The 18,758-nt window shown below is 36.8% G+C and overlaps 1 protein-coding gene across 8 annotated transcripts in view; it reads left to right on the forward strand.

Annotated features, from left to right (window-relative positions):
- The first annotated feature begins 9,704 nt into the window (after positions 1–9,704).
- Positions 9,705–18,758, forward strand: part of HFM1 (HFM1, ATP dependent DNA helicase homolog) — a 38,852-nt gene continuing 29,798 nt past the window's right edge. For 2 of the 8 annotated variants that reach the window (XM_027651725.1, XM_027651733.1), the window contains exons 1-7: positions 9,723–10,874; positions 12,112–12,163; positions 12,637–12,771; positions 13,154–13,275; positions 14,738–15,062; positions 15,794–16,059; positions 17,571–17,618. In XM_027651725.1, coding sequence (XP_027507526.1) covers positions 12,701–12,771; positions 13,154–13,275; positions 14,738–15,062; positions 15,794–16,059; positions 17,571–17,618 — 832 coding nt within the window. In that variant the 5' untranslated portion in view covers positions 9,723–10,874; positions 12,112–12,163; positions 12,637–12,700. Of the gene's footprint in view, positions 10,933–12,111; positions 12,164–12,636; positions 12,772–13,153; positions 13,276–14,737; positions 15,063–15,793; positions 16,060–17,570; positions 17,619–18,758 lie in introns of all 8 variants that reach the window. The other 6 variants (XM_027651732.1, XM_027651730.1, XM_027651726.1 and 3 more) reach the window with 6 other exon arrangements.

Raw genomic sequence — 18,758 nt, forward strand, 5'->3', positions numbered from 1 at the left:
TTTTACACAATACCCAGTTTTCTTGAGTTTCAGAACTACTAATGATTCAATGGATACAGAATCACAGAAAGCTCCTGAAGTCATCTTATGCTCTCCTCCACTGCCTTGAAGTCCTATTTCCAGCTAGTGTTTCAGAACTATAGAGCATTGCAAAGGGGCAAAACTCTCTCTGGTGTTAACTGATACTTTCTTTGAAAGGAATTCATTTTAAACCAGAGAAATTGGATGTATATGATTGAAATATTTTGTTTCTTTTTCCTGAGAACTGGTAGATTACTAACGTAGAAGCTTGGTTTAATGCAGCAATTATAGTAATGAAACACAGCAATACTTGTGTTTAGCATCAGGGTTTTTACCTCTCTTTTCCAATATTCCTGTAGATATTCCTTGTGGGTTTTGATGTTTAAAATAACAGTTACTTGAAGTGTTGTGAATATGAATAGAAATTTGGTAAGTAGTAATCCCTTCTCCCCGATTTAATATGACAATAGTGCTTTTTTAATCCTTTCCAAACATACAGTCAACAGTTCTTTGCATAACACAAAAATATAACCTAGAAATACAATTTTGTGGAAATTTCAATTATATAGGGCTTAAGATGCATGCTACATAATGTCTAGCTATATAAATCATCAGGGAAAAGGTGGCTCGTTTTTATGCCAATAACAAATAACATTGCTGAGATTTTCACTATTAAAATAAAACTAGGAAAATACAGATAATGCAAAAATATAACTGAAATTTAAAAAAAATTCTGTACTTAAAAACCCCCTCATTTTAATGCCTTTTTCTACAAGGCTGTTCTTATTGAATTAGAAACTACTGAAATACTGTTGAAGCAAAACCATAATCAGAATATGCCATTTGAGGATACCAACTTTGCCCAAAGATTTTACAGGAAGTCTTAAAACAATTGGTTATTTTAAAAGGGAAGCAGTCTGAGGTATTACAATTTTACCAGGATAAAACCTCTATTTTCCAACCAGCTCTAGTGGAAATGCACTGTTTTAATTCCTGTGTCACATGAATGGTGGTCATGGTATTTCACTAGCTTTACTTACCTGTCCTCTGTGAGCAATGAAAGCTGTTCCCTTAATCTGGAGAATAGACCTGACTTTATCCTACTCCACCACACTGTCTGAAATGGTCTTCAACAGAAAAATGGCAGTTTTAACCAATTAAAGCCCAGTGTTATTCTGTAAATTTCTCAAGCATCACCTTGAATGGGTACTAAATTGTCCGAGGATAAAGACAAAACCAACCAAACTGCCAAATGCTAGTATCCTATATTGTAAAATCTTCTACTGTGATGAGAGTGCCTGTGGGCTTCCCATAAATCAACAAAGGAATCACTAGTTACAACAATTAAAAATAAAGCTATATTTTACTACCAGAGAAGTGAGGTGGTAGTTACAGGGAAATCAGTCTAAGTCCTTGTAATTCCTTGTATTTCAGTGACACATTTTACAACTGTTTAATTGGCAGGAAAGGAACAATGGTTAAAATGCTTATTTCAGGCTGAATATGTAGCAGTGGTAGTCAAAAGGGGAGTTGTGCTGCTCTCTTGTTCCCTACGATAATCGCTGTAGATCAGTTTTTCGCTCTTGGAGTGATAGGTACTAGTACGTGTGTGTGCTCGTATTTCTAGGCTGGAAGCATATTTCATGCTCTTAGTGTCAGGTAAGAAGGACCAGGTGACAGCCAAGCTGTATTTTCAACTATTGAAATACACACAATGCACACCCATGAGCTGATGACAAAGCAGAAAGACTGTGACAGACAAATTCCCTTTAGTCTTTGGGAAACAGATGACAAGAAGCAGTTGCAAAGACCCTGATTTAAAAGCTTGGAATATACTTAGGGAAATAAGAATTTACTTTTGAAACATGAAATACCTGTAAGTAAATGTAACCAGATTTTTCTTTGGGAGCTAACCAAGGCAAGTGCTGTCAAAGTTGGGAAGTCACGATTTAGATGCCACTCCCAGAAGCCTCAGCCACTCTTGGAGCCCTTCCCTATGCTGCTTCTCTTTTTTTGCTTTTTGTGAGTAAACCTCCTCCACTTTGCTGATGTCTGCTATTTTATTGCACGGTTGTTATTGTGGTGATAGATCTCAGCTCCATTGCTATAACTGCTTTGTGTCTCTGCTCTCCTCTGCCATCTGGAAAGCAGTGTTTGGAGCTGCCTTGCAGAGCTCTGTAAATATATGCTCTAAAACTGCATGGTTGTTGGGCTTATGTCTTAACACTTCAGTGCATTTCTCTTGCTCACATTCAATTTCTTTAATTACTATTATTTTGAATGAATACTGTAAGTTTATCTAAGTTAATTTTGAAGTTCTGTGGATCTATATTCTGTACCTTGTGCATGGATGATTAAGATTCTTCCCCATAGGTCTGTAGTAGCTGTGAGGAATAGCTTGGCACTGTGATTTATTTTTTTTTTAAGGGGAGATTTATCCTAACACTTTGTTTTTCCTGGTACTCCTGCTGTTGCTACTTCTATTGCCCAAGGAAATGTTTCTGCCTCAAATCCCTCTGCTTCCACAGTCTATGCGCAGACTGTGAATATAGGCCAAGGGTCACACTTTGGAGAAAACAGAAGGGTGGAGAGAAAAGGAAAAGTTACAGCTCTCAAAAAGGGGGTGACTTGGTGAAATTTAATGGCTTTTTACATGAAGGAGCTCATGTTGGGGATTCTTACATCCTCCTTTGTCATACCACTCTGACTCTGTAGAGTGAATCCAAAAGAAAAACAGCAGCTGAAACAAGGAGACAGGAGGTAGATTTCTTTTTGTATATATGTTTAATTAAAATACTGCCTGAATATCATGAGAATTTTATCAGCAACTTCTCAAGAAAGAAAATAACACTTTTCATAAAGAAATATCTTTTTTTTCACATAGAGTATTTTGTAGTCAGCTTATGAAGACCAAATGTTAAAGTCATTTGCCTAGATGTTGCAATTCCAGCATGTTTTACAGGGAAACAAGATGCTTAAATGAGTACAAGAAGTGGTGAATCCCACTAAACACTTGAAACCCACATGTTGTAATATTTAGTGATGCTAGTAGAAACAGTTTAGCTTAGGCTGATCTTACTACTTTTCTGTAAGTTGGTACAATTTGTAGAAACCTTCTGTTCAGGAATGAGTTTTTAATCTCTAGTTTCTTTCATAGTAAATTAAACAGTTTTAAAAGCTATATAAAATTCACTCCTTCAATTCAATATTATTAGAATTAAGTTACGTTTTCCATTTTTAAATAGTGATTTGACCCTTTGGCTTTTCTTGCAAATGTGATACAAACATCACTGTTATCACTAGAAATACTTTGCTTCCTTATAGTGGGTTGGGTTTACTTGGTTGGGTTCCTTTGGATGAACTAAATATATGGACAAGAGCACTCATGACTGTATTCTCTTGTAGCCAAGGGGAATGCAGTAATTTTGGAGGGGGGGTGTGTGTCTCCCAATTCTCAGGTGTTTTTCCTGAGTCATACAGTCATGTTGGCACATATGTGTTCTTTTTATATAAGGTTTAATTGTACCATACTATTTTTAAACGGTTTTACCCTGAAAATGCTGAGACAGGCTTGGCTCACAAAAACGAATAATTCAGTAATGGGACCTTTCACTCACGAGGTGGGAGATGTGGATTGAAATAATTTCACTAAAAGGGAAGGGATCTTCAGCGGATGCTGTAACTGTAATTCTGTTTGATAAAATGAGAAGGGAGAACCCTACCATACTTTGTAGTGATGTGCTAGACTCTAAGTTCCCAAGTTTTCCTCAGAATTACATAGAAAGCCAGGGCTTTCAATTTTCCACAGAACATTCTAGCAGAAAGCACATATACCACCTTACAGTAGAAGACACAGAAAACTGTCAGACCATCATGACACCCTGACTTCTTCTGTAGGTAGAGTCCACTGATCATTTCATCTTTTCTTCATCTATTTAAATATATATGCCCTCTTGTGAATATCTTATCACAAAATTTACTAGTAAGTTTATATGGTCTGAATTAATACATGAAAGGGCTCATTAGTGAATAGCTGGACTAAATATGCAAATTAAAAAGTTTTCTTCATGGCTTTATGTGAGGAGATGTTTTTAAAACTTTATCAATGTCAACGTGTCAGCCTGCATTTCTCTGTGAAATCTTGAAACTGCTCTTTCATCTATGTTGTAAACACATCAACAAGTATGTAGAATGTCTTGACTTTGAAATGCTGTCACCTACTTTCTGTATCGTTGTCAGTAGTCAGCTTGTTATAAAAGTGTTTCATATCTAACTCTGTTTCTTTTGGTAGTATGTCAACACACTGCATTTTTCAACTGTGTTCCTTGCTGCCTCTTCCATTTTTATCAAAAATCCTGTGTGACAGAAGTTTTTCTCTTTCTTTGCAACATGTTGATATCTCAGGTTCTCCACTGTCACCAAAGCAGTTGTGCTACTTTGAGGATAAGTTGAGTCTATGTAAACCATCTTCAGCATTTTGTGCCAAAGTACAGTGGGATTTTTGTACTCAAATGTTTTTGTGATTGTGGGAAGTTCCCAAGCTTCAGTCATCGCCTTTACTCCCTAGCTTGGAAGTTTCTCTGAATGTGTTCTATCTAATACAGTGCCTACTCCTGACATGCTCTGCAATTTGGAGTCTGCAGTTGGCTTGGAACAAACCCACCTGGTGATGGACAATTTCTAAAATATGAGTGTACTCAGGATTTCTATTCTGCTGCTTCTCATGTAATGTTTTGGGGTTTGTTTTCAGAAGACATCATGTCAGGAACCGGTACAATTGCCTCAAATGCCCCAACTGGAAGTTAAGCATCTGTACAAGTGACTGCATGAGAGACTGAATGTAAGATACTTGCCACTTTCAAGTTTTGAATTATACTTGTTTCACAAGGATTTTCAGTCAAAAAATATGATAGCACTGGAATTTACAGAGGTACAAATTAGCTTGAATTGGAAAAAATATTCTATTCAAATGCCTTCAAGACTTGTGCAATAGAATGGAGGTCAGTGAACCCAAGAACTATGATGAAGTACTCAACAGATACCTTAATCATAGAACCGTTTAGGTTGGAAAAGACCTTTAATATTATCAAGTCAACCATTAACCCAGCACTGCCAAGTCCACCACTGAACTATGTCCCTAAGAACCATGTTTACAGGTCTTTTAAATATCCCCATGGATGGTGACTCCACCCCTTCCCTGGGGAACCTGTTCCAATGCCTGGGAACCCTTTCAGTGAAGAATATCCAATTTAAACCTCTCCTGGCACAACTTGAGGCCATTTCTTCTCATCCTGATATTAGATACTTGTATCGTTCTTGTGTGTTGCATCTGCAACAGTATGGTTTCCCCACACCTTTCAAAGGCCCAAGTCACGTTAAGTTACTAAAACAATATGGTCTGAGTGGTGCAAAACATAAACAGCTTTCTGGTATCTGATATGGAGACAAGAGGGTTGGCTTATGTCCCTTCCATCATCTGCAAGGACATGTAATACTTCTGCACTTGTACTTACTGTTGTGTATTACCTGCACTGCAATAATATCCTAACACTCTCCTCGGAACTAGACCACACTTTGTTACAAGACACACAGCTTTGCACTCAACATTTTTCTGATGCATCAGTAAATATTTTATATTATCAAGCATCAAATTATTAAATTTAAAATCATAAGGCTCAAGGCAAATATTCTTTATGATCATAAAAAGTTAAAATAAGTAAGTATGGGAGAAACTTTGAGGAATGTACGCTTTCTATCTTAATCCAAGGAGAATAAACTTCATTTTTGAAGGAAGATCAGTACATGAACTTGTTTCCTTCTCTATCAGTACAGATCACATTCTTGATAACTAACATATCATAAAGAAACATTTTCTAGTCATGGTATGTTTCAAAACCAGGTTGACATGAACCAGAGATCAAACAAAATCTGTATACACGGACCTACTTTGAAAAAGCTAAGGATCTGTAGGGTGTTCAGATCATATAGTCTGCAGAAATTTAATTGGCATATTGTTGCTGTTTAACTTAAAATGCACAGCATAGCTACAGTATGTAAGATTATTAGAAATAACTGAGAAAGTAGGCTGTCATCCTAGAAAAGATAGTTTTTAATTAAGAGAATTATCTCTAGAATACATATGTGTCTTAATCCTCACTACATCAATCCATTAATAATACTGGCTGGACCCCATGCACTTTGTATGTGTATCACACTGCTGCTTTAAATGCTGTTTATGTGACTGAGTTGCTTTATTCCACCTTCATCAGTATAAGTTTAGTAATTAGAACCAACCAGGGAAGAAAGAAAACAAGTGAGGAAGATGAACTTTTTCTAGGAATCTTTTGATGAGCATTTCAAAGAGAACACTAGCTAAAGTATTTGCTTCTTTTTTTTCTAAAGAAAATGAAGTGGACACAAAGGCAAGAAAACAAATTTCTCTGGGAAGGGATCAGATATATAGATAGTAAGTGCTCTTAGTGTTGTTGTTTTCTTACCTCTTGCCTACTCTTCAAAACAGTGTTTGCCAAAATAACCAAACACATTTGAACAGCTATAAACTTTCTTGGAGAATAAAAATGCTATGTGTAAAACAAAATGTATTCTAAAAATTCATTCTCTATCATATCTGTATTTTCAAAACTCAAAGATTTTCTTCTGTCCCTTGAAAATGGACAAATACCTCAGTCATATTAAGGTTTCTGTATAAATAGCTTTTCCATGATGAGAAACAACCTTTTTCTTTAGAATTAAAATTTGTGGCTTATTCTATGGACCTTGTCTTCCAATAAGTGTATCTTCTTTTCAGTTTACTGAGCAGCAGCAAGTTGGAAGGATTTCACTTACAAACCTAACTCAAAGTCAACTGGTCTGCAAGTATTACTGAGGAATATGTATAGAACTGATGATTTGGAAGATGAGCACTTTGGATGTACACTTATTGAATGATTCAGAGTGATACATGAAGATTACTGTGAGTAAATATTTTTAAAATTCCCAAAATTGAACACCAAATGAAGTTCATAAACAGTGCAGTCTCAATTATGGAATTATAGTTTCTAATCCAAAGAAAGAAATTTTGCTGGCAGGAAACATTGTCAAAGGGCATAAACCATCAGAGGATCTGGAATTCAGGTGTTAGCTATTGTATAATAGTAAATACTGTTGATTCATCATAATTTAGAGCAAAAAGCTAATAAAATAAGAGCATTTTGTTGAGATCTGACTTCAGCAAAATAGCTCTAGCTTAAAAAGCATCCATTCTCTTCCTACCTTTAAAAAAGTACAATGTTGGAACAGACAAGATGAAAATAGCCAGGAATTGTCCAAAACAGTGGTTGCAGATATAACTTTCAGGCTTATTTGTCATCTGTACAAAAGCAGACTCCACGGATACTATCAACGAAACATTCTTTGTTTCACTTTTAAGGGAAGCAGCAATGACTTGCCTCCTAGGAGATACACTCCAAAAGAACAAATATCACCACAGCATTAATCTCATTTTCTTTCCTTCTGTGTGTATGTCTCATTTTATCAGCTGAGCCTTTGATTTAGATACAGGAATAGAAAAGTATTAGCTATCTGAACTATAAAATCTATACTCAATATTACATTATCTTCTTTGTCTATGTGCAAAATTGGTAGTGTCTCTAAACAGCACATGACAAAATAAATGTTTGTACATGATAAGATTTGTTCAGGGTGGAGTTGTAAATGTGGAATGTGCTTGTTTTGTTAATTTGAAGCACAATACTAATACTATACATAATGAAAATAGTCGTTGATGGTTAGTCTTCGCCTGAGGGGTTCAGTGGGAGGAGCTCATGTCTTAAAAGTGTAAAAAAAATTTAAAAAACCCTGTATGGGTAAGAAATTAAAAAAGGAAACATGTAAAAAAGTAGAGAAAAGAACACTTTCACCACCTCACCATGAGAAAAACAATAGCGATAAAAAAATTTTAATTTAGCCACATAAAATTCAAAGTTCAAGAGCTAAACTTCCTGGAGAAGCATCTGTTGAGGGCACAGCAAGAGCAGGCTGCTGGCTGAGCCCTGGGGAGCAGTGCCTTGTATCAGCTCGGGGAGATCCCCTCCGGCGGACATGCAGAGCAGTATTGCCAGGTCCCAGCGGGAGCCGCGTTTAGCTCTCTTAAGACCTAATCTTGCAAACACTTATGCACGTGAGTAATTTCAGCTGCCACAAACTAAGTTATTCACCTGTTTAAAGTTTTTGCAAGGGTGGTGCAACATCCAGCCCACATTTGTAAATACTAGCCAACATGAAAATGGAAGAAACTCTCCTTTTCCTCATCCAGGCAACTTAATTTTTGCTGTATTTTTATTTGTATTTTACTTGACTTGAAAAGATTACAACTACAAATATTTTTTTAATTCTTGAATCTTACAATTTCTTTAATAAATGAATAATTGAAACCACCTCAAGCAATGGTAAAAATCATGCAGTTCAGGGGTTGCCTGTGACTTTCGACCTTTTAACATTTCAGAGTGATTTCTGCCATGAGGTAGGGTGCTTTTTAGACCAATGGTTTTGTCATGCCTCTGAAATTGTGGATAAAGCCAAACGAAGCTGAGAGAAGACACCACTGGTTGTCAGATCGCTTATGTCCTCCTACTTTTATGCATTTAATTTGTTTGTAGCTGATTTGTTCAATTTGTAAGTTCTGGGGAAAACTGAATCTTCTAACAGCTCTGTATTTAGCAAGTATGAGTATTAGTCTGTTATCGTACGGATCACTGACCAATGTCTGGTGTTCATGATTTTCTAGTTGCATTGCTCCAGAACATGCAAGTTTATGACTTAGTATGTGACCTCCATGAGCTGGAAAGACTCAAAACATATGGCAGATCAGATGTTAGGCTTCGGGAAAATCAAAAATTAAACTGTCTCAGAGCAGTTGAGAGACTGCTTTGCTATATATTTTATGTGATTTGTGTGTGTGTTGAGGGAGATGTCACCTAGGGAAAGGAATAGAAGAAAAAATAGCTTTAAAAAATGAACTGTTTGTATTATGGCTTTAAACATTAAAGTCTGGTCAGCTAAAAGCAGATGTTGTGAACTAAGATGGAAACTTGCCTGAGGCCAGAATCGAAAAAGGCATTCTTTAATAGTAAGAAGGAAAAATGCTTTCTGGTTTCAGAATTTATTACAAGCAAAAAATGAATGCTTACTGTATGTTTATAAGCACAAACATTTCCCCGCTTTTATTCAGATTACTGAATAATGTTGGTGGTTTCAGAATTCAATTGCAGACAATGGGTTTATCAGAAATCCTAATTGTACTCTAACCTTTTTATCATAAAATCTTTTGTTATTCTGTGCTGGCCAAGATCCTGTCATGTTGGAAATATGAATGAAGTGCTTCTCACCTTTGGCTGTCTGCCCAGTAATTAGTTGGGGAGGTGGATTAAAGCATCTAAACATGTGGTGTAAATTTTGGAATATTATGACACAATTCTGATGCAAGTATTTTTAAGATAAGAATTAATAAAGGAAAGACCTCATATATACTGAATTATAAAAATGAGTATAACCTTTCTTGCGCGCTTTTAATTGACCTGGGCTTGTATGGCTTGAGCAAACACACATTATGCAAACATACAATGTCTAAGAATTTGAAATGGAAAGTTAAAAATTAATCAATATTTTCAAGAAAAGAAAAAAAGATAATTAAATAAAAATTATTTATGTTAAAATCAATCAATATTTGAGAAAATCTTTTCATCTATTTATGTATGAGGAAATACATATTTACAGTAGCTGCTTCTATAGTATTTGTTGAATGGCATGAAGCTTTGAACCAACTTAAAATTTACACTGAGACAGTTCTGCAATTTATTTAAAATTTACTAGTTCAAAAACTATTTTTTAATGGCAAGTCCAGGATTATAAATTGCAATATTTCTGGGGGGGAAAATAAAAAGCAATTTACTGCTGCATTTTACAAATACTTTATGTGATATTGCTTCAATTTGTAGAATTTGAGGCATTTTGTGGCTCCAGTTCATCAGCAAGGAAAAAAACTCGCAAAAATCCACTATAAAGTATATTAACGATCAATATTTTCCGTATATTTTTCTTTCTGCAGGAATCATTTTGCTAACAGAGTCATAGGGGTCAGGAATCAGCTGCCTTTTCTAGTTTATACCGGGGTCAAAGTGAGTAAGGACTTTCCAAGAGAGTAATTGCCATGTTTGGACAAGCTCTAAATCTTGCACCAGTGGAGTCTCTCCACATTCCTCTTTGACAATTTATATGGGGAATTTAGCCCCATCCCTTCCTATCGCTTCAGGATTTCCGAGTAGCGGGTCTGTCAGGTGCTGCGGCCGGGCCGCCCCTCAGAGAGAAGGCAGCTGCCGGGGAGCGGGCCTGCCGCCCTCCATTTCGCGCCGGCGGGAGCCCTCGGCCCCCGAGCGGGCAGGGAACTGGGAACGCCGGCGGGAGCTCTCTCAGCCCCCGAGCCGGAGGGGACGCCGGCCGGCCCCCGCACACTGCGGAGGGAGGCGCGGGCGGCCATCGCCGCTTCCCGCCGGCCCGGCTGAGGCGGTTTCTCCACGCGGCCCACTGCAGCCGCCATTTTACACGGTGCTGGCGGCGGGAGGCGCTGTCGGTGAGGTGGGAGCGGCGCTGGCAGGTTCTGCTTCCTCAGTGAAGGGAGAGGAAGCCTGACGCTAAGGGGCTCGCAGAGCCCGGGAAGGAGCGCAAGTGAGCTGGGGATGTCCTCTGAATCTTTGGGGCACCGGAACCAGGGCCGGGAGTGCGCAGTCGCGGGTTGTTTGGGCTAGCACTCCGGAAGGTTGCGAGCTTCACCTTGTGCCCCGGGAGAGAGCACTGAGGTGGTCTGAGGAAAGGACTTGGCTTAGGAGGAGGGTGAAAAGTAAAGGGGCTTCAAAAGTGAGCAAAACCCCTTGTGGCCTGTAGTGTTTGTAGTGGGGTGTTTCTTAAAGCAGATACATGAGAGGTCTTTTCTCACAGGATTTGGCAAACAGCTTTTTGTAAATGTGAATCAATGGTCCGTGCTGCTCCTACAAACACCTACTCCCTCATTCTGCCGCCTGGAATATGCATTTTACCTGTGCAGTCAAACAGTATTGAGCATATGGAAAGGATCCTTTTATTTCTGTCCATTGTGGGGACATTTTGGGCTTCTCCCCACCATCACCACCACACCCTGGCCTTTTTTGTTTTGTTCTTTATTCTTTTAAAAGTCCGAGAGACTTTTCATTATTGCTTGTCTGGAGATTTTGAGAGGGATGTCCCAGCTTACATCCTGTGAGCAGCTGGATGAATGCAGAGCTGCACAAAGGAGTGCATCTCTTTCAGGTTTCCATAGTCTCGTAGAATGACCATGACATCTTATTTTTATTTATATAATCAAGCAATTGGAATAAATGGAGCTGATCAAAGAATAAATGGCATAGAGAGCAGGGGCCATAAAGATCTGAGGGATCAAATACTTTATATAACAAAGACTGTTCAAGGATGGGAATCATAAATCTGAACTACTTAAGTGGAAGTTGCATAATCATAGATTGGTGATTCCCCACCTGAGATAGGAAAGCCATTTCATACTGGTATGCAGTGTTTGCATCTCTGCTGATGGAGCAGTGGTTATTCGGTTGGATAAGCACCAGCATGGATTATTACTAGCACTCTTAAAGATTCTTTTCATGTGTTACTGATGAGATACTGGAGTACAAAAGAAGTGTTGCCTTTGGTATATCTCTGTAGGTAAAGTAGATAGCTTTGGTTTGTTACCTTATCTCCAGAGGTGGCCTTTATTGGACTTTATAAGCTTTATTTGGTATTTTACCATTTGTTTTAGTGAATCTAAGATTTTTGAATCAAAAAAAATCATCTCTCTAGTATTCTTTTAGTAAGATCTTTGCTTTTTAAACTTGTCCTCAAGCACAATTAAGAGCTGTCAAACTTCTCAACATGAATGCATAAAGAAAATATGTCTAATGTCTACAGTTGGTGCTAAATGAAAAACATTTAAATTAGGTGGAGTATTTTTAAGACTGGTGTATATTATAAATAGTTTAGAAATAATATCTGTTTCTGATGTTTCAGAACAAACCTGTTAACAACATTAAGGAGTTGGGTCTGTACTCCAGTTATCCAGGTAAGCAATTTGCATGTAGGTTTAAAAAAATCTTGTTTTCTTGTAAATTAAAATAATTGTTGACTTTTTTAGGTAACAGTATAATTTTATTTTGCAAAAGGTTGACAGACTGTAATCATAAGACATTGTATTTTTCCTTCAGAACAGAAACAATTTGAGAAAAAAGTATATAGTCTGTAGTTGTATAAAAGAATATTAGCATTATTTCTAGAAATCAAATACTTTAATATAAACTTTGTCTTGATCTTCACTCCTACCCGCTTTTCTCCTACAGACACATCATACTAGTGTAAAGGTTGTTTAAAGTGCTGCCCTATGGAATTTTTTAGTCATAAGTAATAGGAACCATATTTTATCAGGACAGAGATTCTCTGTTTGAAGAAGAATTAAGGATGCAGGCAAAAGCTCTAAAAGAAAACAATTTAGAAAATATTGGCACTTAGAACTAATAAACTTCCTATTGCTTTATACAGGTTCAGTTCTTGTAATTCCAGTTTTACAGTTGCTTGTGCTGCCCTTTGCAAATTTGATCTAAAAATGTTCAACTCTGCAGACATGGTCTTTCCACTGGAAAATTTATTTTATGAAAGACCAGATATGAGACAAAGGTAAAGCTTTATTGTTAGACATATATAACTGTTCTGCAAGATTTTCCACACTCTGAATCATTTTACAGTAGTATTCTTGTGACTCACTTTTTTGTCTACTGATAGAAATGTGGGACTAGAAATTTCCAGATTCATGACCCATACTTTGAAATGTCTCCAAGCACATTGAATGATGCAGGTGTATCTTAGGGCTATAACACATAGAGGTTAGCAGAAGTTTTACCTCTTTAATTTTATGGAAATAAAAATCAAATGAATTGAAGTATAAGAATATTTTGTAGCAAGAGGAACAGTAGGTTATTTATAATTAGTGATTTTGAGCTAGATGTTGTGGAGGGTGCTTACAGAATGCTTTTACCTTATATTTGTGTGTTAAAAATAGGTATCTAGAAAATGAAGAGCCTAAGACTTGGTTTATTGCACCTGCTCCAACTATTGCTGAAATTCCAGCTGCAGAGGAGCTACAGAGGGAACTGGAAAAAAAGTCAACCAGCACTCATATGGGTAAAATATCATAGAATATAATCATGGAATCATTGGAAAGGTTGGAAAATACGTTTAAAGTGATCAAGTCCACCCATAAACATAACACTGCAAAGTCCAACTAAACCATAATATTTGACATTCAAAATTACTTAACAAATAATATGTGACAGATATTTCCTCCTCTTTTGCTGTGCAATATGAACTATTCTAGGTACGCAAGTATGGACATAGAATGTATTTTAGTGGAGAATGCTGGTGTAAGATGTATTTGGAGCGTTAACAGTCCTCTTTAGGCATTTACAGGCCACAGGTTTACTGTGCAGAAGTGGGCAAGGTCAGAAGTATAATCAAAATTTCAGTTACTCCACATTGTTTCACGAAGCACTGTATCACAGTGGGAAGGGCTGTAAGAGCACAATGTTAACACATGGATCTGATGACCTGTCTCTCACTCAAGGTACAGAGTTTATATGAAACTAACTTTTTTCTTCCCTTTTGGGCTTTTATCAAATTGCCGTTCAGGAGGCGAAATTTGAATGTGGTCGTTAATTGCTGCAAAGTGGCATATTCCTCCCATCTAGACACTCGGAATCACCTTAAGGAAATTTATTTTAAAGAATTTTGTTGCTTTCTCTCTGTCAACCAGATTTCTGCATTTCTTAGCCGCTGTGCTGATTATGATATTCTCTATTTAAGAATTATTTTAAAACAGAAGGTGGTTTGTTTTATTTTCTACTTTAGGCACAAGCAATTCCATTAAGAGCTACTTACTCAAATAAGCCTTCTGGTGTTTGTAGAATTAGAACTGTTGTGCTTGTATCACAAACAGGGCATTATAATTTGAAATTTCCAAGTGGATAACATTGAAATTAATAGACTGCAGAGTAGAACTGTTTTGTTATCTTGTTGGGTTTAGTTGCTTATTTCTGCTCCTGCCTTTGCCTTCCTTTTGCCAACAGCAATGCATGTTGATCTGGTCTGCCAGATCAGGACACCCATCCTACTGAGAACTAGTCTTGCAAAATGTGGTAATTAACCAAGAGGGCTGTGAGAGCAGCCTGTCACCAGCATTGGTACCAGTTCTGACTGTTGAGACCGCAGCGTTTATCTCACAGCTGTTTGTACCAGGAACTTCAAGCTTGGTCCTTGTGTCATTTTTAAAGACCATCTTTATTCTGGGACAGGGTGAAGAGTTCTGTCCTACAAACTACTTTGTAGTTCTGAGGAACAGTTTTGCTCCTTTACTTTGTATAGGAAGCAAAGAAAGTCACCCTATTTTTATAACTTTTTAACTGACAACAAATACATTACGTTCATTAGCATGAGTCAAAATATACACTAAAGTTCTTGCAATAAGATAGAAATGTCAGTTCATATAACATATGTAAATTTGGCTGATACTGTTTGGAAAATATTTGATTAAATGATTATGAATAAGAATATGAATATTAATAGAAATATGAATTTATTGTTTTTGTAGGAGGGAGAAAGCACCAGATGTTTATACAACAATGTAAGAGTAACACTGAAAAAGTAGAAGACAAATCATCAGCACCAGTTCCTTTTGGCATAGCCTCTGAAAAAGAAGTGCTACAATTAAGTCTAGGAGAAAGAGAGAAAATTAGTTTTCAGCATGAAAGTCTGAAAATAGTTTCATCATTTCTCTCTTCTGATGAAGATAAATCTAAAAGAGGAATAGAGTTTTCTCAGCAACCTGGTGCAAATCTTTCACAAAATAAAGTGTTAAGTAATTTTCCAGAAAACAGTGATGATGATGAGAGTGTCCATTCAATGTTAAGAAAAAGGTACATGTCTAGTCAACTCTGATAACTTATCACTGTCAGAATGGTATTATTATTTTAGATTAATCTGTTTAACACAAAGTTTTGGATCCTTCAGTTGAAGGTACTCTTTTCCAGGGCTCCAGGCACTAATTCCCTTCAGTATAAGGAAAAAAGATGCTTCTTTTTGCCAGTATTTTAGTACTTTAATTAAATGTGACCTGAGCTCAGCCTCTTTCTTGAGAAAAGTAAGCATGAGATTTGTTGCTTACGTTTTAAAGGAATTGTTAGATAACAAAGATTTTGCAAAATACTCCTCTGAGTTCTTTATCTGCACGGTAACAAGCAAGAAGGCAACAATCACTTGTTTTTCAGAACAGTGGTCAGCCAGTCAGCAGTAAATTCCTCGAGCAGTTCTCAATGTGATTTCAGTGCTGCTTGGGAGGAGAGGTTTCCTCAGAACCTGTATGTCTCTATTGGTTTTAATTATGCAGAAATTCAAAGTTAATCTGCTGTTGGGAGTTAGAGCCTAGCTGGACAGGCAGTGAATTCTTTCAGGTTCTTTCTGGAATGAAAATAGGGTTAAAATATATCTTGAAAGAAGTTTTTATGTCAGATCAAATAAAGTTAGATACAATTTTATTATTAGTGTATCTTACTAGTTCTACTTCTAATACAAACATACATGTTTTCCAAATATTAGACAAACTGTGTAACATTGCAACAAACTAATGAAAATTCTGGATCTTTTGCAGCTTATTTAAAAAGTCTGGTTATACATACAAAAATGCAGAATTTAAAGCTAGTTCTGTTGATGTGAAAGAAATTGATGCTTGCTTAAATACAAGTGACAACGTGAAAGAAGTGAGAAAAGAAAGTTTATGGAAAAATAATCATCATGCTCCAATAACTAAAGACTCAGATTTTACTTTGCATAGGGTAAATAATGAGGACACTGTGTCTGAAAATGGAATTAAATTTCAATCATTTTCTAATGCTTCAGAGATTCTGGATATGACAGGTAATTATTTTTACTCTATTTTAAGAAAAATTGTCCATAGTCTACCTTTGGTATATAACAATGATGGATATCCAAGATCTGAGGTAGAGTGAAGAACATTTTCTCACCAGCTCAAGGTGAGATAATTGGCTGAAATTGATAGAATGTATTGCAATTCTGTGGAACTTAATTGCATTGTTAATATGAGCTGGCTCAACAACTTATGAAGAAGATTCACAGTTTCAGAAGTGCTAAGTCATGTAAACGTATTTGAAAATGTCACTTCACATCAGTCCTCTAAGCAATTTGGAAAAGAGCAGCCTTGTCCTTTCATGTGGTAAAGAGTCTCATCTTCATTTGAAACCACATATTGAAAATGAAATGTTTGTTTGTGATGTAACTCGTACTTGTATCTTTGTAGAAACAGATGTTAAATAGGAGATATCTAGAAAATTAGGGGAAGTGCTTAGAATTCTGATGAAATGATAAATTATTGTTTTAGAAATAATTTTTAGTTTTTAATAGTTTTTAGCTAAGTGTGGTTTATTTCTAGATTTTAAACTTTTTGGGACAGGGACTCACTGCATCTGTGGAATGTACCTTGTGTACCTGGCTAACTGCTTCAGAAATATGGAACAGAAAATTACTTCTAGCAGAAAAATGCAGGGCAGAGCTGTGGTTTAGGATGGGATTTGGAGACAGGTCAGGAATGAGAAGTATGATTCCTGTTTGATTGCCTTATTGAGTAATGGTACTTAAATTTGTGGATGAGGGGAGAGCAGTGGATGTCATTTACTTTACCTTCAGCAGGGGTGTTCATAGAATCATAGAGTGTTTGAGAAACACCATCTTCCACAACATTCTTGTGTCCAAGTTAGGGCAGTAGGGGTGGATTGACCACTGCACTGGTCTGAAAATGTTTGGCCAGGCTCAGAGGGCGGTGGTTACTGGGTCACACTGTGCCCATGTGCCTGCTACCAGTGCGGTGCTGCAGGGGCCTCAACTGGAGGAGCGATCTGATGAACACCAGCAGGAACAAATGCACAGTCCTGCTGCAGGGAAAGAGAAGAACCCCTAAGGTTCCCCTGGGATGGTTTGACTGGAGGCAGCTCTGTGGAAAAGTGCCTGGGGTGTGGTGAACAACTTGCTGAACATGAACCATCAGTGTGCCCCAGCACTAACAAAGGCCAGCAGCATCCTGGGCTTCATTAGTGGGAACAAAGCCAGAAGGTTAAGGGAAGTGATTATCCCCTTCTGCATGCTACACTACATGCTGCATGAGGTCTTGGATCTCTGGTACATGCGAGACATCCTTAAACTGGAGTGAGCTCAGCACAAGGCCACCAAGATGGTCCTTTCATTTGAAAGGATCTCCCTGTCCTATCCTGTCAGCTCCTTCTATATCACCTAGACCTTGTTGTAACCTTGGAACTCCTTGCAGAACACGTAACTTGAGGTCAGGAAAATATTTTTCATGGTTATTGGCTGAAAAAAGATCTGATTTTATAAATTTACTATTTCTATTTCTTTAGGAACTACAGAAAGAAAATTGGAAATTTTGAGGGCTGTTACAGAAATACGTATCCTTGTATTTGCTCTGTCTGATTTACTGATTTTATTACAATGGTTTTACATTTACAAAACTGTAGTGTTTAATTTGTAGCCATTGGGTATTCATGCATTACATTGTAATAGTTTCGATTTGTAACATGATGCTGGGAATCAAATGGTGAATAGGTGCTTATCCTTTGGACTTAAAAGTATAGAATGAAAATAAGGCAACTTACAGATCATTCATTCCTAAGAAAACTTATTAAAATTTCATCCTCAAAACTTTATTTTTAAAATGTAAAATTTCAATTTGCATAATATATATTTCATGCAAGATTTTATATGCAAACATGCATATACACAGATATCCCCATACACTTTAAGTAAAGGAAAAGTGAATTATTATTTAGGAAATAAATATTAGGAAAACTGAATCTTACTTTCTATCCCGTTTTCTCAGGAGAAAATTAACTTCATGTATTCTTTGTTGATCTGTACTGATGTGGTAGTATGCCTGTGATATATTTCCATTCTTTAAGCAGATTTTACCGTAATTTTCCTCCTTCTTGGCCCTGTCTTGAGCACATAACATGATTGACCATTCATCTGTATCTGTCAAACTTTTTTTTTTTACACTTTCTTTTCAATATTTTGTTTCTAGTAACCTGTGAAGTGGTAGGTTAAATATCAGGATTAGGAAGTGTCTAAATTTAGGCATCTTAAATTCATGTTAGTAGCTTTAAAAAGCATCCTAATTAAGTAAGGACTCAGTTGTTCTGAATTGGCCAATCACAGACCATTAGTGCTCTACATTTTGAAAATACTTCCCTTATTTAAAGAGAAAATTTAGATAATTTTTTTTAGATCCCCATTTTCTTTAGTCTGATGTTACTTGCTTAACTTTACTTCTTTTAGTGTTTGACTGCTTTTATTTCTTGCTTTACTGCTTTAGCTTTTCCTCTTTCTTTAGTCATTTAATGTAACATCAACCTGGAGCCTCAGCAGTTCATAGTTCTTGTTACTGTTGGTGTCATGTCTGGCTGTGTGTGCATCCTCAGCCTGATGAGATGGTCACAGTCGGTGTGCAAGTCCAGACAAGGATCAACTCACTCATGTGGATTTGTAACATAACAATACTCTCTTTTCATCTTATGCATGTTTTAGTTAAG

The sequence above is a fragment of the Corapipo altera genome, unplaced genomic scaffold, assembly GCF_003945725.1.
Source record: "Corapipo altera isolate COAL_440 unplaced genomic scaffold, ASM394572v1 57, whole genome shotgun sequence".
Lineage (NCBI taxonomy): Eukaryota > Metazoa > Chordata > Aves > Passeriformes > Pipridae > Corapipo > Corapipo altera.